At 42.1% G+C, this 25,312-nt stretch overlaps 1 protein-coding gene across 1 annotated transcript in view; it reads right to left on the reverse strand.

Moving 5' to 3' along the window:
- Nucleotides 1-4,193: 4,193 nt before the first annotated feature.
- The window catches only part of KREMEN1 (kringle containing transmembrane protein 1), a 74,294-nt gene continuing 53,175 nt past the window's right edge, over nucleotides 4,194-25,312 (reverse strand). Inside the window, exons 6-9 of the mRNA XM_054005998.1 lie at nucleotides 18,491-18,823; nucleotides 16,338-16,496; nucleotides 13,787-13,871; nucleotides 4,194-4,720 (exon numbers count right to left, since the gene is read on the reverse strand). Coding sequence (XP_053861973.1) covers nucleotides 4,558-4,720; nucleotides 13,787-13,871; nucleotides 16,338-16,496; nucleotides 18,491-18,823 — 740 coding nt within the window. The 3' untranslated portion in view covers nucleotides 4,194-4,557. The remainder of the gene's footprint in view (nucleotides 4,721-13,786; nucleotides 13,872-16,337; nucleotides 16,497-18,490; nucleotides 18,824-25,312) is intronic.

Raw genomic sequence — 25,312 nt, forward strand, 5'->3', positions numbered from 1 at the left:
CCAAGGTTTAAAAAACCCACTTGAAATTGGTACACTTGTTCAGAATAAAATAAAAGAAAAAGCTTGCCTCTGAAGCACTTTCCACGTGGAAGGAAATACTCATTATCATAGATCAATATGTTTAACTGCTCAAGAGTATTTGCTAGGACAAGAAAATGGAGCTTCTGCATGACCTACTTACACTGTAACATCTGGGTCACTAGCTTTACCTTCTACTGCCAGTCTCTGACTTCCTACTGCTTTACTCTCCAGTATTGTTCTATACTAAAATGTGATAATTTGTTTCCTATCTTGGCTGGGATTAGGGATGAGGAGAAACTCCATTGTTTTGCTATGCATCTGTTCAAGAGGAACCTCTCTACTCAAGGCACAAGCACTGACTATTCAAATTATTTTATTTGGAAAACAGATGCTTGCTTTTATCCAAGCTGTTGATGTTTAAGAGTTAACAGATGCAATTACCAACCTTCTCCCTCTCGTTAATTTTTCAGGTACTTAAACTGCCTTTTCCAGAGACCTTCTAGCTGGCTCACTCAAGAAGGTACCAACTGGGCTCATTGCATTTCCCTTTTACTAGAAACAATCTGGTAATTACTGTCTTAGGAAAGTCTTTTGGCACAGTATATTTATTATAGAATTATTATGACACCTCTGAGATCCATCTATGGCAAATAAACATCGCTCTTATGGCATCATCTGCAGGTTATATCTTTTGTCCACCCTGCAGAACAGTGAAATGTAAATCTCCCTCAGATTCGGGAACAGACTGCGACTAGGACTGAGTAAAGAGGAATTTCCTCTCCACTGTCAACTGAGTAATGGAGACTTTGTGTTGCTCTCTCTCTCTTGTTTTCTAGCTCCTGCTATGCTCTGAAAAGCAACTATTCTAGTTGATTTTTCCATCTTAAATTCTTTATTTACCAAGATACAAAGTGACTGTGCATGCCCAACAGCTTCAGATCAGAGACAGAAACCATTTTAGCTTTGCCAGTTGGGTGAAGTAGATGAAATTGGCAAAACCACATTTCTGATATCTCCTTAGCTTCCAGTTTGTTTTCCTTTTTGGCTGATGTTACAGGGCTCTCCAGCATATTGTCTCCATTCCTCAGATGATTACATCAAGGACATAAAGTATACCAAGGTAGCAGTCCCCATAAGGAGTGACCTAAACTAACAGCCAATATAGAAGAGCTAGGGCTGGGACTTCAGGTTTAAGTGTACCTCATTTTTCTGGCTTTCTGAAGTTCTATAGCCCTATTCTCTTACACTCCTAGTCCCTGGAGATCTGAACAAATGCTGCTCCTCAGTAGCTTCATTAATTAAAAAAAAGAAAAATCCAAACATTCACTAGGAAGCCCTGAGTAGCATAACTGATCCTTTTCTTTCCCCCATCCCTCAAATACAAGCCTGAGCGCATCAGCCTGTCTGGGACTTCAGCTTTTTTTCTAATTAAGGTACCTTCTGGTTTGATTAGGTGATCTCTTGCCATCCCCGTTCACCATATCTCTCTGCAGACTACCTCTTCCCCTCCTTTTTGCAGCAGTTGGTTGATGCAGATAGAAATTCTTTTTAAGGGACCATCTGTGAACATGTCAATTTTTATGATATTTTCTTTTTGTGAACCCTGGAGCAATTATTCTTTTCTTCTAACTGGAGATTAATTTAGAAGGGACTCACTGAATTTTGTTTCGGTTTGAGCTGCTGTTTGTTCAATAGACTTCACTGTTGTGAGTCGTAGTTTCTTTTGGGGGTATTTTGAGTTGTTTTTTTCCCTCCTTGTAAGTGGATTGGTACCTGAATTTAGTAGGAGACGTGTCATATTATTTGGCTTGCAGTGTGAAAATATTTTGGGGAATGCACAGGAAAGGCCTGTTTCCACCATATACTAGAGTCCTTAGGTCCACTTTGCTCTGTTTGGAAGCAAAAGATCAAAATTAATTACCCAAGGCAAGGCTGCTCAGCACAGAACTCTTAGGCTAGGTCCACACTACCTGCCTGATTCAGCAGGTAGAGATTTATCTTTTGGGATCGATTTATCGCATCTCATCTGGATGCGATAAATCGATCCCAGAAGCGCTCCCCTGTCGACTGCTGAACTCCTGCTCGCCGAGAGGAGGAAGTGCTGTCGACGGGGGAGCTTGCCTGCGCCGCGTGGACCCGCAGTAAGTAAACTTAGTTTGATCTAGGAAACGTCGACTTCAGCTACGCTATTCTCATAGCTGAAGTTGCGTTTCCTAGCTCGATCCCCCACCCCAGTGTGGACCAAGCCTTAGTGAAATGAGCCCTCTCTCTCAGCTACTGTAAATTGTCATAGAACCAGTAAAGTCAATGAAGCTATGGTAACACACTTATTGAGGCTCTGCCCCGCCATGTTCAGACTTTTCATGGTGTAGGAAATCATGTAACAAATGATTCCACAAAAGAGCCTCATTATCAAGAGGACACAGGCTGGTCTTCTTGTGGCTGGTGCTAAAACCTTGTTTGTATGAAAGCATCATTCTGGCTGTTCTAGTGAGAAACCCAGTGTCCCTTTTGTAACTCTCCTGAAGACTATTCTTGGCCATGTCTTTGTCATTCACCTGGCTCTGAGGTTAGAGCATGGATTCTATGGCAGCGTCGAACCGCCCGTGGTGGAGGATGAGCATATGTTGATACAAGTCCAAAGGCTTCTGGAACAAGATACTTTCTCCAATACTGCAGGGTATGAAGACAGCTGAACTGGTGTAATCCCCTCTCCTGGATCAAAAAAATTGGAGTGAGAACACTCTTGGCTTTGATATTGTTGGCAAGAACATTCAAAACCACCTTTAACCGAAAGCAGCAGCTGTCACTTGTCTTGGCCTCAGTTTTGCTTTTGTTGGGGTAGATTTCCTGAGGGATTGGTGTTTGTCTCCAGTGTTTCTCCTCCTCATTCTGTTGTCTAACTGGAGCTTTTCTTTGCTTTGATTACTCACATTTATACACTGTCACCTCTTAATGGAGACAAAATCCAGCTGTCCCATCACTTCCTTGTGTAGTTCTGCAGTCTGGAATGCACAGCAAGGCAGCTTGATTTAGCGTTGGGGTAAGGATTGACTGCCACTATCCTAATCCTGGCCTCATGATTGCTGGGAACTATGTGGTGCACTTGAAATATGATGTTGACAAGGTCACAATAGAAACAGGTGCAAAGGCTGGAAGCATCAAGGAGTCCCCTGTACAGGGAAGTGGAGCCTGCTGTCCAGATACTAGCACAGGAATGTGTGGGAGTCTCAAGCCCTGAGCTATGGAAACTACTGCTGCTTTTTTCAGCTGCTCTCATTGCAGCAACTCCATTTTTAAATGGCAGATGAGTTGCTGAAGCATTTATAATGCTTAAGCCCACAAACCTCAAACACTCCAGGTTAAACACACCCTCCCAACCCTCAGGTTGCAGTACAAGTGTCCCAGAGGTTACAGCTGCACATATATATTCAGGCATCTTGAGGACAGCAGGTTTGTCTCTCTGTCAGATACATTTCTATTTGGTCACCTCTCTCTCACTCACACATACACATGCCCCTTACTGTTCCTTCCAACCTTCTAGTCAATTGATACTGATAATGCCATGCAGTCATTTACCAACTATTACAGATCCATTGTTTCATCCCCACCTTTTGCTGCTGTCAGGGATATCTTTAACTTTTGTTGTATGCAATCTTGATTGTCAGCCTTACCATCTGAAGCTCACTGACTTAACAGTTTGACTGAAAGGTCATAGCTTTGTTAGGCAGCCCGATGTTCACATCCAGACTCGATGCAGGGCATAAGAATGGTATAGGTTTGTCATGACATGTCTCTTGCTACTATAAGTGACCTCTTAGAAAACAATTAGTAGGCATGGTGGCTCGGACACACAAACTTTAAACTCTAAACATCCCATGTCGACTCTGAACCAATGAGCACCACCTATTTAATTTGTTTGTAGCGCAGGCTTTGTTGAGCATTTTTCTCCTAATTTTACCTTTGAGACCTGATTGATTCTCCAAATTTGTACTTCTGAAAAGAGACCATCCAAAAATAACAGAACACTGGCTATTAGGCAGATACCTTTTCAAAGTCTGTGACTCCCTCACCTTTGTACATTGCCAGCTAGAAACATCTACAGCAGAGGCAACTCAGCACCTGCTGCTGCAGCAGCTGAAAAGATGGTGTCATTTATATTTGTGCTTAACTTTGAGCTTAAAATGCCCTAAACTATTACAGCAGTCAAAGCAGACCCAAAGCCCTGATCTCCATAAGGTTCCCACATTCATCTCGTTTTGTGGTGTGCGGGACACCTACTGTTTTAGAGATTCTGTTCCTATTTTAAGCGAAGTGGTTTAAGACCATATTTAGAAGGATATGAGAGCTGACAAGCTCCAGATACTTCAAAATGGTTATAGCAGCTGGTTTTCCCATGTCTGGTGTGCACCATGGAACTCCAGAAAAGGTCTGTCCAGATCCTTTGGAAAACCAGGAGAAGATAGAGGAAAAGGATTATCCCCAATACACTTTGAATTGCAGGAGAATATTGTGTCTCATGGCGTAACTGGCACTTTAGTTTCCCACAAGGAGGTTGCAATCATCTTGTTGGCTCTTAAATTTTTTCTTGAAGATGGAGATGGAGGTGGATGGCTTGTAAAAAATACTCCAGATCTCTCCTGCAGTAGTTGCTTGGTGAGAATCCCCTATCTCAACTGAAGGAGGTGCCTGATGAGATCTAAGAAACAGTTATTTTACAATTATAGTCTTAATAACATGCTAAATTGTTTGGCGAGCTGCTATTTATTATCACTATTATCTTATGTGTATTACAGTATGTCTGCAGGCCCCAAAGGGACCTCGAGAGGTCATCAAGTCCAGTCCCCTGCCCTCATGGCAGGACCAAATACTGTCTAGACCATCCCTGATAGACATTTATCTAACCTACTCTTAAATATCTCCAGAGATGGAGATTCCACAACCTCCCTAGGCAATTTATTCCAGTGTTTAACCACCCTGACAGTTAAGAACTTTTTCCTAATGTCCAACCTAAACCTCCCTTGCAGTTTAAGCCCATTGCTTCTTGTTCTATCCTTAGAGGCTAAGGTGAACAAGTTTTCTTCCTCCTCCTTATGACACCCTTTTAGATACCTGAAAACTGCTATCCTGTCCCCTCCGAGTCTTCTCTTTTCCAAACTAAACAAACCCAATTCGTTCAGCCTTCCTTCATAGGTCATGTTCTCAAGACCTTTAATCATTCTTGTTGCTCTTCTCTGGACCCTCTCCAATTTCTCCACATCTTTCTTGAAATGCGGTGCCCAGAACTGGACACAATACTCCAGTTGAGGCCTAACCAGCGCAGAGTAGAGCAGAAGAATGACTTCTCATGTCTTGCTCACAACACACCTGTTAATACATCCCAGAATCATGTTTGCTTTTTTTGCAACAGCATCATACTGTTGACTCACATTTAGCTTGTGGTCCACTATAACCCCTAGATCCCTTTCTGCCGTACTCCTTCCTAGACAGTCTCTTCCCATTCTGTATGTGTGAAGCTGATTTTTTCCTTCCTAAGTGGAGCACTTTGCATTTGTCTTTGTTAAACTTCATCCTGTTTAACTCAGATCATTTCTCCAATTTGTCCAGATCATTTTGAATTATGACTCTGTCCTCCAATCCCTCCCAGTTTGGTATCATCTGCAAACTTAATAAGCATACTTTCTATGCCAATATCTAAGTTGTTAATGAAGATATTGAACAGAGCCGGTCCCAAAACAGACCCCTGCGGAACCCCACTCGTTATGCCTTTCCAGCAGGATTGGGAACCATTAATAACAACTCTCTGAGTATGGTTATCCAGCCAGTTATGCACCCACCTTATAGTAGCCCCATCTAAATTGTATTTGCCTAGTTTATCGATAAGAATATCATGCGAGACTGTATCAAATGCCTTACTAAAGTCTAGGTATACCACATCCACAGCTTCTCCCTTATGCACAAGACTCATTATCCTATCGAAGAAAGCTATCAGATTGCTTTGACACAATTTGTTCTTTACAAATCCATTCTGGCTATTCCCTATCACCCTACCACCTTCCAAGTGTTTGCAGATGATTTCCTTAATTACTTGCTCCATTATTTTCCCTGGCACAGAAGTTAAACTAACTGGTCTGTAGTTTCCTGGATTGTTTTTCCCTTTTTATAGATGGGCACTATATTTGCCCTTTTCCAGTCTTCTGGAATCTCTCCCGTCTCCCATGATTTTCCAAAGATAATAGCTAGAGGCTCAGATACCTCCTCTATTAGCTCCTTGAGTATTCTACGATGCATTTCATCAGGCCCTGGGGACTTGCAGGCATCTAACTTTTCTAAGTGATTTTTAACTTGTTCTTTTTTTATTTTATCTGCTAAACCTACCCCCTTCCCATTAGCATTCACTATGTTAGGCATTCCTTCAAACTTCTCGGTGAAGGCCGAAACAAAGAAGTCATTAAGCATCTCTGCCATTTCCAAGTTCCCTATTACTGTTTCTCCCTCTTCACCGAGCAGTGGGCCTACCCTGTCTTTGGTCTTCCTCTTGCTTCTAATGTATTGATAAAAAGTTGTCTTGTTTCCCTTTATTCCTGTAGCTAGTTTGAGCTCATTTTGTGCCTTTGCCTTTCTAATCTTGCCCCGGCATTCCTGTGTTGTTTGCCTATATTCATCCTTTGTAATCTGTCCTAGTTTCCATTTTTTATATGACTCCTTTTTATTTTTTAGATCATGCAAGATCTCGTGGTTAAGCCACGGTGGTCTTTTGCCACATTTTCTATCTTTCCTAACCAGCGGAATAGCTTGCTTTTGGGCCCTTAATAGTGTCCCTTTGAAAAACTGCCAACTCTCCTCAGTTGTTTTTCCCCTCAGTCTTGATTTCCATGGGACCTTACCTATCAGCTCTCTGAGCTTACCAAAATCCGCCTTCCTGAAATCCATTGTCTCTATTTTGCTGTACTCCCTTCTACCCTTCCTTAGAATTGCAAACGCTATGATTTCATGATCACTTTCACTCAAGCTGCCTTCTACTTTCAAATTCTCAATGAGTTCCTCCCTATTTGTTAAAATCAAGTCTAAAACAGCTTCCCCCCAGTAGCTTTTTCAATCTTCTGAAATAAAAAATTGTCTGCAATGCAGTCCAAGAATTTGTTGGATAGTCTGTGACCCGCTGTGTTATTTTCCCAACATATATTTGGATAGTTGAAGTCCCCCATCACCACCAAATCTTGGGCTTTAGATGATTTTGTTAGTTGTTTAAAAAAAGCCTCATCCACCTCTTCCAGCTGGTTAGGTGGCCTGTAATAGACTCCTAGCATGACATCACCCTTCTTTTTTTACCCCTCTTAGCCTAACCCAGAGACTCTCAACACTTCTGTCTCCTATGTCTATCTCCACCTCAGTCCAAGTGTGTACATTTTTAATATATAAGGCAACACCTCCTCCCTTTTCCCCCTGTCTATCCATCCACACCAACATTCCATGTTGAGAATGAGACTGGGGCAGCATTATGCTAGGCACTATACACCACATAGTAAGAAACCATCCCCTGCCCCATATGGTTTACAATCTAAATAAACTAGACAGAACAGGATGAGAGGAGAAACAGAAGGCACAAAGAAGTGACATAAAAAGGTCACAGCAAGAGCTGGGAAAAGACCCAAGGTCTTCTGAGTCCAAAGCCACTGCCTTGTCCACTCAACCGTGCTGCATTATTACTAAACAATGATCTGAAATATAATTAAAGCACCATTAAAACAACGCTATAAAATTGCTAAAAGGCTAGCTATTTTGGGACTATTTAAAAATGGGGAGAGGGTTCTATTCAGGAGCTAATCAATGGTAATAATGAAAATGCCTCTTTAAAAAAAAGTGTATTTACAGATGCTTTCTGGAATGTAGAATAAGTTCTACATGCCATGAGCTGCCACAGCCAAAGTGCAGTCATCCAGTGATCCATGTGCAAAAGTGGAACACCTATCAATAAAGTGTCAGAGTGCTAATACCTGTCAGGATGAGGCTCAGATAGGAAGTCACATATTCAGGGCATTAAAAGCTAACAATGCAAACTTAAAAATCAATCTGCCACTTTACAGGCAGATAATGTAAAAAGGGTAGTACATTGTGATCCTCGGTGCTCCAACCTGTTTTTTGTACTAGTTGCAAGTGCTAGTGAACCCTAACAGAAGGTAAATTACAACAATTGTGCCTCATTGGCACAAGGACAGGTGTTGCTTTTGCAAAGTGATGATGAGAGCACATAAAGCAAACTGCAACTGAAAAATTTTCTTGTTGCTTCTGAGACACACAGGACTTTCCTATTTTAATATAGCCAAAGATGTAGGACATACTTACAGGATGGTGGATCCATAAAGAACATTGGGGTTATGGTAAATGATCAGTTAAAAATGCACTCTCGGTGTGATACTTATTGCTAAAAAAGTTACCATGAGCTTTGACTATATAAATAGAGGAATATCAAATGGGAGTAGGGAAGGGATAACATTGCTTCGTGGTTTGGTAAGACCGCAACTGGAATTCTGTGTTCAGTTCTGGTTGCCACACATTGAAAAAGGATGTTGAAAAATTGGAGAAGATTCAAAGAAGTGCTACAAGATTGATTTGACTCTGGGAAAAACACACATTATGGTGAGAAACTTAAGATCAATCTGTTTAGCTCACTGAAGAGAAGTTTAAGAGGTGTCTCGATTGCAATCTAGTTCTACCTACATATGTAGAATGTATCGGACAGTGGAGGCTTCTTTAATCTAGCCGACATAAGCATAAAAAGGTCCACTGGCTGAAATTTGAGTCTAGAAAAATTAAAACTAGAAATAAGGTGCACATTTTTAACCAAGAGGGTAATTAACAATCACAGCAGATTAACCAGGTGTGTGATAAACCCTTGCTCACTTGAAGGCTTCAGCTCAAGACCAGATGTCTTTCTAAAAGGTATATTCTAGTTAAGCCATAAATTAAAAGCTTGATGCAGGAATTAATGGACAAAATTCTATGGCTTGTGTTCTTCAGGAGGACAGACTAGATGATTATAATAGTATCTTTTAGGCATAAAAAAAATCTTTGCATCAATAGTGAGTGGTGGTCAAAAATAATAACCATGTTCTCAGCCTGGTGCACTAATTCTTTTCATGCCCCTATTGCTAGTGAGAACACAAACGAAGAGCGCTCTTTCTTGTACTAATGACCACTACCCAGTAGGAAGACTTCAGTGACTCTGAAAAAGACATGAGGATTGTGGTGGATAATCAGCTGAACATGATGATAATACAGCAGGGCACAGATTATCCAACAAGTTCTTGAAATGCATTGGAGACAGCTTTTATTATAGAAGGTCGAGAAAGAGAGTAGAGGAGAGGGTATTCTGCATTTAATTCTGACAAACAGGGAGGAGCTAGTTAAGAATCTGAAAGTGGAAGGCAGCTTGGATGAAGTGACCATGAAATGATAGAGTTCATGATTCTAAGGAATAATAGGAGGGAAAACAGCAGAGTAAAGGCAATGAACTTGAAGAAGGCAGACTTTAGCAAACTCAGACAATTGGTAGGTAAGATCCTGTGGGAAGCAAGTCTAAGAGCATGTTTATATTTATCTCTGGAGTGATCAATCCAGCAGGGGTCGATTTATCGCGTCTAGTGAAGACGCACTAAATCGACTGCCGAGCGCTCTCCCGTTGACTCCGGTACTCCACTGGAGCGAGAGGCGCAGGCGGAGTCTACGGGGGAGCGTCAGCAGTTGACTTACCGCAGTGAAGACACCGCGGTAAGTAGTTCTAAGTAGGTCGACTTCAGCTACATTATTCACATAGCTGAAGTTGTGTAACTTAGATTGATCCCTCCTAGTGTAGACCAAGCCTAAGGGAAAAAAGAGTTCAGGAGAGCTGGCAGTTTTTTAGAGAGACATTATTAAGGGCAAAAGAGCAAATTATTCCAATGTGTAGGAAAGATAAAAAGTATGATAAGAGGCCACCCTGGATTTGCCAAGAGATCTTCAATGACCCCAGACCCCAAAAAAGAGTCATAGGTTAAATTACAAAGGATGAATATATTTAAAATATCAACACAAGCATGTAAGGACAAAATTAGAAAGGTTAAGGCACAAAATGAGATTACATAACCTAGGGATAAAAAATGGTAACAGAGCATTTTACAAATATGTGGGAAGCAAGAGGCAGACCAAGGATCAGGTAGGCCCATTACCAAATAATATAGCAATGGCCGAAGTATTAAATGCCTTTTTTGTTTCAAGTTTTCACCAAAAAGTTTGCAGGGATCTGACGACTAACATAGAGAACAGTGTAAATGGGGTAGAATCTGAGGCTAAAATAAGAAAAGAATAAGTTAAGAATGACTCAGACAAGTTAGATGTCTTCACATCGGTAGGGCCTGATGAAATATGTCCTAGAATACTTAAAGAACTAACTGAAGACATCTCTGAGCCATTAGTGATTATCTTTGCGAACGTATGGAGGATGGGAGACATACCATAGGGCTGGAAAAGAGACAAACATAGTACCTTTCTACAAAAAAGGGAATAAGGACAACCCAGGGAATTGTAGACCAGTCAGCATAACTTTGGTACCGGAAAGATAATGGAGAAAATAATCAAACAATTAATTTATAAGCACTTAGAAGATAATAAGTAGCAGTCAACATGGATTTGTCAAGAACAAATCATATCGAATCAACCTAATATCCTTCTTTGACAGGGTGACAAGCCTTGTCAATAGGGGGAAGCAGTGAATGTGATATAGTTTGACTTTAATAATGCTTTTACTACTGTCTCACATGACCTTCTCGTAAACATACAAGAAAAATGCAGCCTAGATGGAGCTACAATAAGGTGAGTACACAACTGGCTGGAAAACTGTTCAGAGAGTAGTTATCATTGGCTCACAATTAAGCTAGAAGGCACATCAAGTGGGGTCCTGCAGGGATCGGTCCTGAGTCCAGTTCTATTGAATATCTTCATAAATGATTTGGATAATGGCATATAGAGTACACTTATAAAGCTTGTGAATGATACCAATCTGGGAAGGTTTGCAAGCTCTTTGGAGGACAGGATTAAAATTCCAAATGATCTTGACAAACTGAAGAAATAGTCTGAATTAAATAGGATGAAATTCAATAAGGACAAATACAAAATACTATACTTGGTCGGGAATAATCAACTGCACAATAGGTATTGATTGCCTATGATGGAGTACTGCAGAAAAGGATATGGGGTCAACAACATAAGACTCTTGCAAAAAAAAAAAAAAAAAAAAGTGAGACACAAGAAGTAATTATTTCACTCTACTAAGCACTGATAAGGCCTCATCCGGAATATTGTGTCTAATTCTGGACACCACACTTCAGGAAAACATGTGGGCAAATTACAGAAAGTCCAGAAGAGAGCAACAAAAATGATTAAAGGTCTAGAAAACATGACCTACAAGGAAAGATTGAAAAAATTGGGCTTGTGACATGCTGGAGAAGAGAGGACTGAGAGGAGACATTACAGTCTTCGAGTACATGAAAGCTTGTCATAAAGAGGAGGGTGAAAATTGTTCTCCTTCGCCACTGAGGACAGAACAAGTAATGGGTTTAAATTGCAGCAAGGGAGATTTAGTTTAGACATTAGGAAAAATGTCCTACCTGTCCGGGTAGTTAAGCAATGGAACAAATTACCAAGTGACGTTGTGGAATCTCCACCATTGGAGGTTTTTAAGAGCAGGTTGGACAAACACCTGTCAGGGATGGTCTAGATAATACTTAGTCCTGCCTCAGTGCAGGGGATTGAACTAGATTACCAGTCCTACATTTCTATGGTTCTATGAGCTCCAAAGTCATGCTGTGGCCAAAAGAGCTAATGCAATCCTGGGATGCATAAATAGGGGAACCTCAAATAGGAGTAGGAAGGTGATTTCACCTCTGTATTTGATACTGGTGGGACCTCTGCTAGAATGTTGTGTCCAGATCTGGTGCCCACCATTCAGGAAGGATGTTGGAAATACTTGACAAGGGCTCAGAGAAGAGCCCTAAGTATGCTTAAAAGATTGGAAAACATGCCTTAAAGTGAAAGACTCAAGGACCTCAATATATTGAGTTTATCAAAGAGAAGATTAAGGGGTGATTTGATTACAGTCCATAAGTACCTACATGGGGAACAAATATTTAATAATGGACTCTTCAGTCTAGCAGAGAAAGGTGTAATACAATCCAATGGCTTCAAGTTTGACAAATTCAGAATGGAAATAAGGTATATATTTTTAACAGTGAGAGTAATAAACCATTAATTGACATAATTTACCAAGGTCATGGTGGAGTCTGCCTTACTGACAATTTTAAAATCTAGATTGGATGTTTTCTCTAAAAGATCTGCTCTAGGAATTATTTTGGGGCAGTTCTCTGGCCTATGTTATACTAGGGTCAAATGAGATGATCATAGTGGTGCCTTCTGGCCTTAGAATCTATGAATGGCTGAAATAAGGCACACATTTTTAACAGTGAGGTAATTAATTGGAACAATTTATCAGCTGTGGCGGTGTCTCCCTCACTGGCAATTTTAAAAGCATGATATGCTCTAAGTCATACACAAATTATTTCAGAGACGTTCTATGGCAGAGGTGGGCAAACTACGGCTCACGGGCCACAACTGGGCAGGGGGCAGTCAGGGGACAGGGAGTGGGGGTGTGTGGATGGGGCACGGGTCCCAGAGGGGCCGTCGGGGAACAGGGGGGTTGGATGGGGCAGGAGTCCGGGGGGGGGGGCCCGGGCCATGATCCCCCTCCCCTAACCAGCCCTCCATACAATTTACAAAACCCGATGCGGCCCTCAGGCCAAGAAGTTTGCCTGCCCCTGTTCTATGGCCTGTGTTATACAGGGGGCCAGATTAGATTATCTCACAATGGCCCTGCTAGCCTCAAAATCGTTGGCTGAGAGTATGCATTTATTAATATCTTTTAGACAGACATAAAATCATTTAAAATCTTCAAATGATGGCGAATCCACAATGTCCCTAGATAGGTCATTCCAATGGTTAATTACCCTCACTGTTACGGAATTACAATTTATTTTTAGTCTGAATGTGTCTAGTTTCAGCTTCCAACTATTGGAATTAGTTTGCCTTTTTCTGTTAGATTTAAAGAACTGTCTACTATCAGAAACCTCTTCCATGGGTAGGTACTTGTAGACTAAAATCAAGTCACTGCTTAACCTTCTCTGTCAATTAGGTAAATAGATTGAGCATCTTAAATCTCTTGCTATAACACAGATTTTCAAGACTTTGAATCACTTTTGTGGCTCTTTGCTGCTGAAAAATTAGAATGGGTACAGAAGAGAGAGAATATAGACTAGCTGATTCATCGCTGACAGAGTGGGCTGCTCTTTAACATTTCATTAATACTTTTTGCATTAGATATTAAAATAATCAGCCTTCCTCCCAACAATGCTGAAAATCTTTGTTTAATTTCTTCTCCTCTGTAATTTTAGTCTGTATGAGAATCCTCTCACCTCTGGTAACATGAATGTCCATAAAATAAAAACAAAAGGGATCCTTCAATTGCAAATTTCATTCTACAAAGAGTGGAAAGGTAGAGATGTGCTTTATCTGGCAAGTGATTGAGGAGACACTGAAAACAATATATAACCCATGTTATTGAACATAACTAGCCACACAGTATAAGAAGGTGAGAGTGGTTCCCTCCAGGACACAAAGAATTCAATGCATGAGCCTGAATCAATATGTCACAGGTAAACCTTAATCATATACTTACTTCATTATGAAATGCAGAAGTATCTTTGCCAATATGGCTGAGACAGTTAGGATGAGGAGAGCTGTGAGGCCATATACTATCCACTCTATGGAAAAGAAAAAGGCATATCTTCTAGCACATTAATTTGCTTATAGTTTTAAAATAATGTATGTGCTTTCCGTTTTAACACACTTACTCTTGGACACTCAATTGAAAGCTTCCATTTCAAGCAATGTTTAAATTAGAGCTATTCAAGCTGAAAGAGATCTTTTACATTCCAACCAGCCCATTCCCACTTGGCTAGTGCAAGACAGTTCGTTATAAAATTTCAAACTTCAGAAATTTTAGAGTAAATATCAGGAACTATTTCCTTACAGAGATTTTAAAGCTGTGCAATTGTCCATCTTTGAAAAGGATGGAAGCACATTCCTAGGGAATTTTAAAAATAAACTGAACAATGCTTATGGGAATGTACCATAAGAAGCAATTCTCCATTTGCAAGGAGATTGCCTGATCTCACATTAGCATTTGCCCTGTTCTTTTCCCATTGCAGATTCTGCTCAGTGTTTGATCTGTGTTGTACTGTCCTGCTCGGTCTCATTGCATTCCTTTAGATTGTTGGCTCTTAGACATTGCACCAGATCCTTGACCCCTCTTTAGTTCCCTTCATCATTCCAGCAGCACAAAGGGGATTCAAAAATGCCTTGAAGCATAAGAACATAAGAAAGGCTGTACCGGGTCAGACCAAAGGTCCATCTAGCCCAGTATCCTGTCTACCGACAGTGGCCAATGCCAGGTGCCCCAGAGGGAGTGAACCTAATAGGCAATGATCAAGTGATCTCTCTCCTGCCATCCATCTCCATCCTCTGACAGACAGAGGCTAGGGACACCATTCCTTACCTGTCCTGGCTAATAGCCATTAATGGACTTAACCACCATGAATTTATCCAGTTCTCTTTTAAACTCTGTTATAGTCCTAGCCTTCACAACCTCCTCAGGCAAGGAGTTCCACAAGTTGACTGTGCGCTGCGTGAAGAAGAACTTCCTTTTATTTGTTTTAAACCTGCTGCCTATTAATTTCATTTGATGACCCCTAGTTCTTGTATTATGGGAATAAGTAAATAACTTTTCCTTATCCACTTTCTCCACATCACTCATGATTTTATGTACCTCTATCATATCCCGCCTTAGTCTCCTCTTTTCCAAGCTGAAGAGTCCTTGCCTCTTTAATCTCTCCTCATATGGGACCCGTTCCAAACCCTTAATCATTTTAGTTGCCCTTTTCTGAACCTTTTCTAGTGCCAGTATATCTTTTTTGAGATGAGGAGACCACATGTGTACGCAGTATTTGAGATGAGGGCGTACCGTCGATTTATATAAGGGCAATAATATATTCTCAGTCTTATTCTCTATCCCCTTTTTAATGATTCCTAACATCCTGTTTGCTTTTTTGACCGCCTCTGCACACTGCATGGACATTTTCAGAGAACTATCCACGATGACTCCAAGATCTTTTTCCTGACTTGTTGTAGCTAAATTAGCCCCCATCATATTGTATGTATAGTTGGGGTTATTTTTTCCAATGTGCATTACTTTACATTTATCCACATTAAATTTCATTTGCCATTTTGTTGCCCAATCACTTAGTTTTGTGAGATCTTTTTGAAGTTCTTCACAGTCTGCTTTGGTCTTAACTATCTTTAGCAGTTTAGTATCATCTGCAAACTTTGCCACCTCACTGTTTACCCCTTTCTCCAGATCATTTATGAATAAGTTGAATAGGATTGGTCCGAGGACTGACCCTTGGGGAACACCACTAGTTACCCCTCTCCATTCTGAGAATTTACCATTTATTCCTACCCTTTGTTCCCTCTCTTTTAACCAGTTCTCAATCCATGAAAGGACCTTCCCTTTTATCCCATGGCAGCTTAATTTACATAAGAGCCTTTGGTGAGGGACCTTGTCAAAGGCTTTCTGGAAATCTAAGTACACTATGTCCACTGGATCCCCCTTGTCCACATGTTTGTTGACCCCTTCAAAGAACTCTAATAGATTAGTAAGACATGATTTCCCTTTACAGAAACCATGTTGACTATTGCTCAACAGCAGCAGCTGAAGATACTCCTAGAACAAAAGAGTTCTAAACTAGTGCAGCACAAGTGCCTCCTGGCCTCTCCTCCACACTCAGGCTTCAGCATGTCATGGGTGGGATAGTATGGTGCAACATGCTCTGGCCATCATGGCTGATAGAACAGCCCCAAGGGGGGTCTTGTATTTGAAAATGCAAGTTAGAGAAGCTCTGAGGCTCTCAGCAGTCTCAAGTATCAGGGTAACACAGAGGTAGAGTAAAACCACCTAATGACCTTCTGCTTCTCCCCATGTGCATTTAGCACCACTTTGTGTCACTCTGATCTAGCCTACTCTTATTTGTTCAATGCACTGTCCCATACAGTAAATGTACATCGCTAATGCAGCACACAGAGAATGAAAAGACAAAGTAAGCCATTTCATAATCTGTATATCAGTGCATTTTCCCTGTTGTTTCTGCCCATCAATTCCCTTTGGATATTACCAGGCATGATGCTAGGGGGATGACTCGGGCTGGTTGTGATGACATAAAGTATCTTTGAAGACTGGGCTGCATTGATGCGGAGATTTGCTTGTTCAGTTATCACCTCAGTAAATTTCTGATCGACTGTAGTAATGTTCTGGTGTAGCTTTTCTTTGGTAGCTGAAAATACAAGAAGTTATACAAACAAGACCTTAATTTACTTATTTGGGCATAGTTTTTGACTTTGTATTTTGTTACACAAGAACTGCGACTCTGTCTGTCTTATACTGGGAACATATACTATTATTTAATGGCTGATGCTAGGAAAGTCTTATCAGTCACTATGCTGCAAACAGCATGGATTTTCTGAATGTTAATTGTTCATAAGAACTCTATTGGACCTATTCAAGGACCAAAATGTTTTCCTTCTAAAATCTTAGATGATAAATAGAGACATATATAAAGGAGAATGGGCCAGATTCTGGACCCAACCCATATACTCTGCTTTGGAGGCATATAAGGGCCATAAAAGGGCTGCAACAGCCCAGGGGCAATTTTCTCCAGCACAGGAGCTATGTGAAGCTGGCATATGCGGCCTTGTGCCCATCCCCTTTGCAGCACCAACTGTAGGGGAGCTCGCCAAAGTAGGAGAGAGAGTAGCAATAAGCACTCAGTGATACAGTCTTTCTGGGCTATACAGCAGCCCATTAGCAGCTGTAGGGAAGCTACCATACATTAGAGCAGCCCTAGGGGGCCAAAGCAGCTCCCAGCAGAGACAGACTCTCCTTTTAGACTGTGCTGCTCAGGAGGCACAACTCTAAATCTAGCCTAATAATTCCAGAGGGAGTTTCTCCAATAATCACAGGTACATGAAAAAGCCAAACTCTCGCCAGGTGCCTCCTTAGGGTTATTGAATTGTTTTGAAGAAAAAGGCTGTGGCCCAGAAAAAGACAGGAAGATCCATATCAGTTAGAATACTATCTCATGCTTGCTCCCTACGATGCTGAAAAGGAGACTCTTCTACCGGTCTATAAACTGAGGCTAAGCAGCAGGGAGTGGGAGTGTCAGAAAAAGGAGAGAGACCTTGCTTATCTTGAAGGATCAGAGAAAAGCAGCTGCACTGTGTCTCAGAGGGATAATATACATTGTTTTGTAATTAGGACAACATAATGGCTTCTCCAGATCTCAGGAGACAATGCTAAGGATTGCAGTTAAATATTCAGCGTCTTTTGTTTAGCATGTGTTTTCTTTTTGTACAACCTACTTGCTATTAAAAAATCTAGTTTGCTTAGTGAAACTTAGTCATGGCTCTAGTTAATCTGTTTTGGGGACAACACATTGCTTGAAGAGTTGAAGCATTCTATGGTAGTTTCATTGCGGACTGGTAAAATTAGTACGAGTGACCATCTGTCCACCGGCTGTTACTGAGGAGAGGGACAGGTCTCTATCTACAAGACATACAATTAGAAACTCTGAAGATACAAGAGATACACAGAACAACAAAGGCTGTGTCTACACTATCATTTTCCAGAGGTGCTGGAACAATTTGTATAGCAGGGGTGCAAAGAGCCCTTGAACCAAACTGTACATGATGGAAGCCACTTTGAGCGAGCGGGTACCACAACGCCTCCAGCACCTATGCCTTTTTCCCTAAAATTTTCTTACACCAATACAGCTTTGCTGGCACGAGCAATGTTGAGTGTTCTAGCATAGACAAGATGAAAATGATCTGAGCAAAATGACTTGAATGTAATTGGTACAGTCACAGAATCCCAGGACACTTTCAGTCTGAGTGGAACATACAGGGAGTTGGAAAAAGCTAAGAAAAAACAGAAGGTGCAGCTAGACTACTGGCACCATTTTATTTAAACTTCAGTCTTTCTTTCAGCTCCACCATGTCAGGTGTGGGGGAGGGGGACAAGGGGAATGGGCTTTTGGGTTAGCACATAGTTATTTGAGAAACAGCTGAAGGGCAGACTACTAAATCAAGACAGAAGTTTGGGTGGGAGGCCTTACCCCCGGAACTCAGACTACACTAAATGGAGGACCCTTAGATGTACAACATCAGTTAAAATATGTGCTTTCTCTGTGTCTGTAGGGCAAGTCTTTATGTGGTCTAAACACCTTAGAAAAATGACCCATTGGGAGCTAGGTATGGAGCATTAGCCTCTTACCTCTGTACACGACAGCAAATCCCTGGGCCTGATTGATTTGATCTGAGAAAAAATACAAAATGACAAAATCCAAAGAGACATTAAAAGAGATGGGAGGCTGGTTCCTGCCATCAAAACGAGCCAGCACATGATAGGTGTAGCCATCCAGCACCTCCACCATGTCTGTGGAGTCCTTGATGTCAAAGAGAGTGAAGTCGAACTGGATCTGAGATGCTCCTGGAATTTGTATGGTCCAGTAGCAGACCCTGCCTGTGGCATACGTGTCAGGGAAATCTGGGGAATAGATCACAGATGTTGGGGAGGTGTAGTTCCCTCCACAGGCACCAATGAGGGCTGTGGGGAAAAAGAAGAAAAAGGAGTGAAAATCAAATTTGTATAGGCTGTACTTCCACAGCATGTTTCATCTAAGAATAAATCTCACACGCTACAAACATCAAGGGCTCAATTGTGGCTTTAAGCTACAGGGAAGATCCAGGAGGTACTATGTCTCAGACCAAAGCAAGATGCCTATGTGAGTACCTGGGAGCATAGCCGTTGTGCTACCCTCTTCCAGCGTGCAATGTGCGCTTCTTTCACAGGAGGCCAACTCCATTGATATGGTGCAGAAGTGGGAGGGGCCATCAACCACTCTCATTTCTTTCAGAAAGCCTAATGCCAGTCTAGGCTGCAATTGTGCCTAGATCTTGTGCACAATTGTAGCCAGAAATTTGTACCCTCTCCTCCCTTGAGCAGCAGGGCTGGGGATAATCTGGTCATAATGAGCTAACCACTAAGCCTCACCAACTCCCTTCCTACCCCTGTGAGGGCGGTACGTGTAATAACGACTCTTGCTTATGGGATATTTCTCCACTTCCCTATAATTAAAGCATTCTTAGCAGAGTTTTATCTTTTTTATGTAATTGTTTTAAAATTTCAAGTGTTTTGTTTTTGTACAATTAATAAGTAAGTTTGACACATGGATAAGTGGAATTACTTGGCTAAGAATAATGCCCTATCACAGGGTCCTTTGCAAACACCTTATCCATCAAGCTGAAAAGTTTCCAACATATGTTTTGTATGCAGTAATGCTTGAGGCTACTTTATTATCTTTTGTTCAGTGCTGCTCTGGTGCTCACTGCTATCATTTATGTAAACTAATACATCCTGCTGGTACGTGATTTTGTACAGAAAGAGTCCATGGACAGTATATTGGCTGATTTTCAAAGACATTAATGCAGCATCTCTGATGTATACTGCTACCATCAGTGCTTAATCATTATCTTTCTGGTTTGCATTATTTCAAACGCCCTTTCTTGGGCTGTTGAGAGACTATCATCAGCTCAGCCATTGTGTCCTGATGCCAACTTAAAGATCAGGTATTATTATCAGATTTTACATCACGGTTTAACCCTTTAGAACATGGAGTGGAGAGGAGACTAAAATACATTTATGCAGAAAGTGGTGATGGTGAATGCTCATAGGTCTGAGCATAGTCTAGGTTTGCCAACTTTGGTTGGACCAATTCTGGAGATTTAATCACATGACAATATTTAATGAAAAATTAATCTTCAATTCCTGGAGACTCCAGGACAATCCTGGAGGGTTGGCAACCCTAGCACGAGTCCTTTTAGTTTGTAGAAATCAGACCTTTCAGACTAACGCCAACAACTTAAATGACTTTGGAGAAAAAAAAAACAGAAGATAAAATTTGCAAAATAGCTCAGCTATACTGTTCCAGCATTATTGTTGGTAACATTACAATCAGATACACTAATGCTTTTAATGGTTGTGCGTGTATGTGTTGCTTCACATGTTTAAAGCCATGTATAAACAATTAATCTGCACAAATGCCCTGGGAGGCAGATATGTAAATAGTGTTATACTGCACCCTATTAATAAAATAGAACCTTACTGTCACCTTGGTCCCTCTAACTCAGCTCTTGTCTGTGGCCATTAGGCATTTCCCATGTTAAAGGACAATTGGCTAGCACAGCCCAACAGAGAACTACTCAACACTAAACTGCAGAGCAGTGTTGCCAATTCAGCTTTATTGAGATTAATGTGACTTTGGCTCTGGCTGCGAAGAGTCTCATGATGATACTAAAAGCTCTATTGGTGTGTGTTGGGAGGGGGAGGGCTCTGTTTACATATAATGCCCTGTAGCCTAGTGGAAAGTCCAATGAATTACAAGCCGAGATACCACGAATTCTAGTCCCAGCTCTTCGACTGACAATACTTCTGTGTCCTTCATAACCCATATTATGAACAAGATCTCACACATGTAACCAAGAACTTACCCATGGTCACTAGTAGAACTGGGAATAGAATAGAATTGCTGATATAACAGCATCAAGTCTCATCCACTTTGCCAAACTCTTTCCAAGGGACATATCAGTTTAAGTGATTCTGTAACCCACCATGACACTCTAAGGGTTCTTTAGCTCAAGTGGTAGCTTTTCACATTTTTACATCCAGAGATCCCAGGTTCAGGGTCTCATACATGGTCTCATACAGCTATGCTGGCTGTAACCACAATGTGCTCCCACGCCGTACAGTATAAACCAAAGGGTCCTGATGCCCAGTGTTCCATGGCTGTTTCAGAAACTATGGTGTCTCCCTGTATAGGCTGGTCCACTTAGAGCAGTGGTTCTCAACACAGGGGGTAAGTCAACTCATCTAGATATTTGCCTAGTTTTACAACAGGATACATAAAAAACACTCAAAAAGAACAGGAGTACTTGTGGCACCTTAGAGACTAACAAATTTATTAGAGCATAAGCTTTCGTGGGCTACAGCCCACTTCTTCGGATGCGTAGCCCACGAAAGAACTCCTGTTCTTTTTGTGGATACAGACTAACACGGCTGCTACTCTGAAAACCATAAAAAAACACTAGCGAAGTCAGTACAAACTAAAATTTCATACAGACAATTACTTGTTTATATTGCTGTATAGCCTATACACTGAAATGTAAGCACAATATTTGTATTCCAATTGATGTATTTTATAATTATATGGTAAAAATGAGAATGTAAGCAATTTTTCAATAATGTGCAGTGACACTTTTGTATTTTTATGTCTGATTTTTGTAAGCAAGTAGTTTTTAAGTGGGGTGAAACTTTGAGTATGCAAGACAAATCAGACTCCTGAAAGGGGTACAGTAGTCTGGAAAGGTTGAGAGCCACTGACTTAGAGGACAAAAGCATGCTTTTGTCCTCTCAGTTGCTCCTAGAGCTGTCTGTGTTGTGGAGCTGAAGATTGAGGGTTGATGACCCATGTGGGAGTGGGAAAATTTACAAATTATAAAAGTTGATGTACAGATCTTGATGCAATAGTTGGAATGATCTGAAATTGCAAAACATTGTATTTAGAAGTGAATTCAGATGTTGTGCTAATATTTGTTTTACCATTGCATTTTTATTATTTGTATTTGTAAGAATAGGTGTAGCAGACTGAGTGGTTTTCAGCCTGAGCAATGTGGGAGATGTTGCCTGTGTTCCAGAGGGTGGGAGAGCATGCCTGTGCAAGCTCCAAAAGGTCAGACCTGATTTAATAAATTTATCTTCCCAGAAAGCAGTCTCATTTTCAAAAATGTAACATCAGCACCTGTGCAGGATTAGCTGTCTCAGAGACTTGCAAAGGAGCTACAGAGCTTCTCCCCTGTTGGGCAGCAGTATGAATCTTGCCCGGCTCAACAGGGATTAAGATTTGTTCCCATCTCATGGAAGTTTGATGGCCCCTGTATGAGATGAGTATGATTCCCAGTTCCAGTTCCCACATCACAAACTCACTACCTTGCTTTGCACTAATTGTAATCTACACAGAGCAGAGACTGTCCCTCACTAAGCATTTCTCTATATGAACAGTTAGTGTGCGTCAAGATAGGGTCTAAATCTACCTCACATTAGCCAGCCAGGCACTAACTGTCCGTCCAGACCCTGCTTCCACACGCTAAAAGCTCCGTAGTGCACTTCGATCTACCCCACTTTGAAACGGGAGTAGATCAAAGCACATACTTCCCAACATTTCAAGTGACTAAAGCAGGACACAGTGCCACTCAGGTTTGGCCTGTCTGCCTCTCCATAGCTGGAGACAGAAGGGCAGACAGACCAAACCCTGGGCTGTCCTGAATGCAGGAAATGTTCTGCTCAATCGTGACAAGAGGTTTTTGAGGTTCAAAGTGGGACAGTCCCGCAAACCCCAGGATTGTTGTTAGGTCTAAGCGCATCTTAGTGAACTTTTAGTGCACAGACGCAAGGTCCACATGGACAGTTAATACGCAGCTGGCAAGTGCCCCTGGACTAACTGTTCATATAGACTTAAACACTTAAAGCTTGTCTATCATAAAGAGGTCCCAATGTGCATTGGACCCTCTAGTGAAGGCTCCTGCAGCAGGTGCCAAAATTGTCTCACTCACTATAAATATAAGAGAGTTGGTAACACTAATTGTATGAGCACATTGAAGGGAGGGGGGAGTTCAAAAATCAGAAGACAAACCAAAAACACATTCAATTTTAAAAACAAGATCTCATTATAGTTGAGCTAATCTCATGATTTTGGAGGGGTTACATCTGACTCATGATATTTGACTCATGGCTGAGCACCTTTGCCTCCTGGAGCTAGATCTCCCATAGCATTCATTTTGAATCACTTGGAGGAGAGGAAGGTGATCAGGAACAGTCAACATGAATTCACCAAGGCCAAGTCATGTCTGACCAACTTGATTGCCTTCTATGATGCGATAGCTGGCTCTGTGGATAAAGGGAAAGCGGTGGATGTGATATACCATGATGTTAGCAGTATTCTTGCCAGCAAGTTAAAGAAGTATGGATTGGATGATGGACTATAAGGTGGATAGAAAGCTGGCTAGATTGTCGGGCTCAATGGGTAGTGATCAACGGCTCAATGTCTAGTTGGCAGCTGGTATCAAACGGAATGCCCCAGGGATCGGTCCTGGGGCGGGTTTTGTTCAACCTCTTCATTAATGATCTGTATGATGGGATGGATTGCACCCTCAGCAAGTTTGTGGATGACACTAAGCTGGGTGGGAGGGAGAGGTAGATATGCTGGAGGGTAGGGATAGGGTCCAGAGAGACCTAGACAAATTGGAGGATTGGACCAAAATAAATCTGACAAGGTTCAACAAGGACACGTGCAGAGCCCTGCACTTAGGATGGAAGAATCCCATGCACTGCTACAGGCTGGGGACTGACTGGTGAAGTGGCAGAAAAGGACCTGGGAATTACAGTGGACGAGAAGCTGAATATGAGTGAACAGTGTGCCTTTGTTGCCAAGAAGGCTAACGACATATTGGGCTGCATTAGTAGAAGCATTGCCAGCAGATCAAGAGAAGTGATTATTCCCCTCTATTTGGCACTGATGAGGCCACATCTGGAGTATTGCATCCAGTTTTGGGCCCTCCACTACAGAAAGGATGTGGACAAACTGGAAACAGTCCAGCGGAGGGCAATGAAAATGATTAGGGGGCTGGAGCACATGATTTATGAGGAGAGGCTGAGGGAACTGGGCTTATTTAGTCTGCAGAAGAGAAGAGTGAGGGGGGATTTGATAGTAGCCTTCAACTACCTGAAGAGGAGTTCCAAAGAGGATGGAGCTAAGCTGTTCTCATTGGTGACAGATGACAGAACAAGAAGCAATGGTCTCAAGTTGCAGTGGGGGAGGTTTAGGTTGGATACTAGGAAAAACTATTTCACTAGGAGGGTGATGAAGCACTGGAATGGGTTACCTAGGGAGTTGGTGGAATCTCCTTGACAAAGCCCTGGCAGGGTTGGTTTAGTTGGGGTTGGTCCTGATTTGAGCAGGGGGTTGGACTAGATGACCTCCTGAGGTCTCTTCCAACCCTAATCTTCTATGATAGTTAACACCACCCCTACATTCAGTGTTAGAGCAAACTGTGGACTTAGTAATTTTTCAAACCCATACTCTGAAGAGAAGCAACTGTGTGGAAGTTTGTCCTAAGGTTTGGTGTCAGTGTGTAGATGAAGAAAAAGGTTGTACCTTATACTGCAGTTATACACAAATTGAAGGGTCATGTATTCAGGACAGAATTCAGACCTTGTTTAATTGGTGCAACTCCACTGAAGTCAATGATACTACACTACATACTACAGGTCTTTATTTCACTCTTAGTCTGTAAGGTTACGCAACTGGAACTGGTATTTATAGGGAGAGAGTGCAAGCGAGGAGTCCTCTGGGTGTGTAGAGTGTTAAGGAAATATAACCAGGGGTGAAAGTGAGCCGGTACAGGCCGGTACTCTGTACCGGTAAGAACCTGCACCAGCCCATAATCAGCCCACATTAAATTGCTGCCGTGGCAGCGCTTTAATGTCCCTGCCCCTTTTGCCTCCCCTGTTGGGGGCCCTGCCGGTAGGGTCCGTACCGTCAGGGCCACCGATAGTGCGAGGGGGGGGGGCGGAGGGGCAGCAACATTAAAGCGCTGCTGTGGCAACTCTTTAAGGATGGTCCGTTGCTGCAGCAGTGCTTTAATGTTGCTGCGCCCCCCAGTTGGTGGGGTTGCCGATGGACGGGGGGGGGGAGGAAGCAACGTTAAAGCACTGCTGTGGCAAAGGACCCTGCAGTGCTTTAAACCCTATTGCCTCCCCCGGCCACTGACGGGCAGAGGGGAGGGGGCAAAAGGAGCAGCTGCCCTGGAGCTGGTGATTTAAAAGGGCTCCTACCACAGCAGCAGTGTCCGGAGCTCTGGGCCCTTTAAATCAACATGGGAGCCCTGGGCGGCGCGGTCCAAGGGTTGGCTGGGGGATGCTGACCCCCAGCCCTGCCCCTACTGCTTGAGGCCCCGCCCCTTCCGGGGGCCAGAGCCAACC

The sequence above is a fragment of the Malaclemys terrapin genome, chromosome 16 (assembly GCF_027887155.1).
Source record: "Malaclemys terrapin pileata isolate rMalTer1 chromosome 16, rMalTer1.hap1, whole genome shotgun sequence".
NCBI classification, from domain to species: domain Eukaryota; kingdom Metazoa; phylum Chordata; order Testudines; family Emydidae; genus Malaclemys; species Malaclemys terrapin.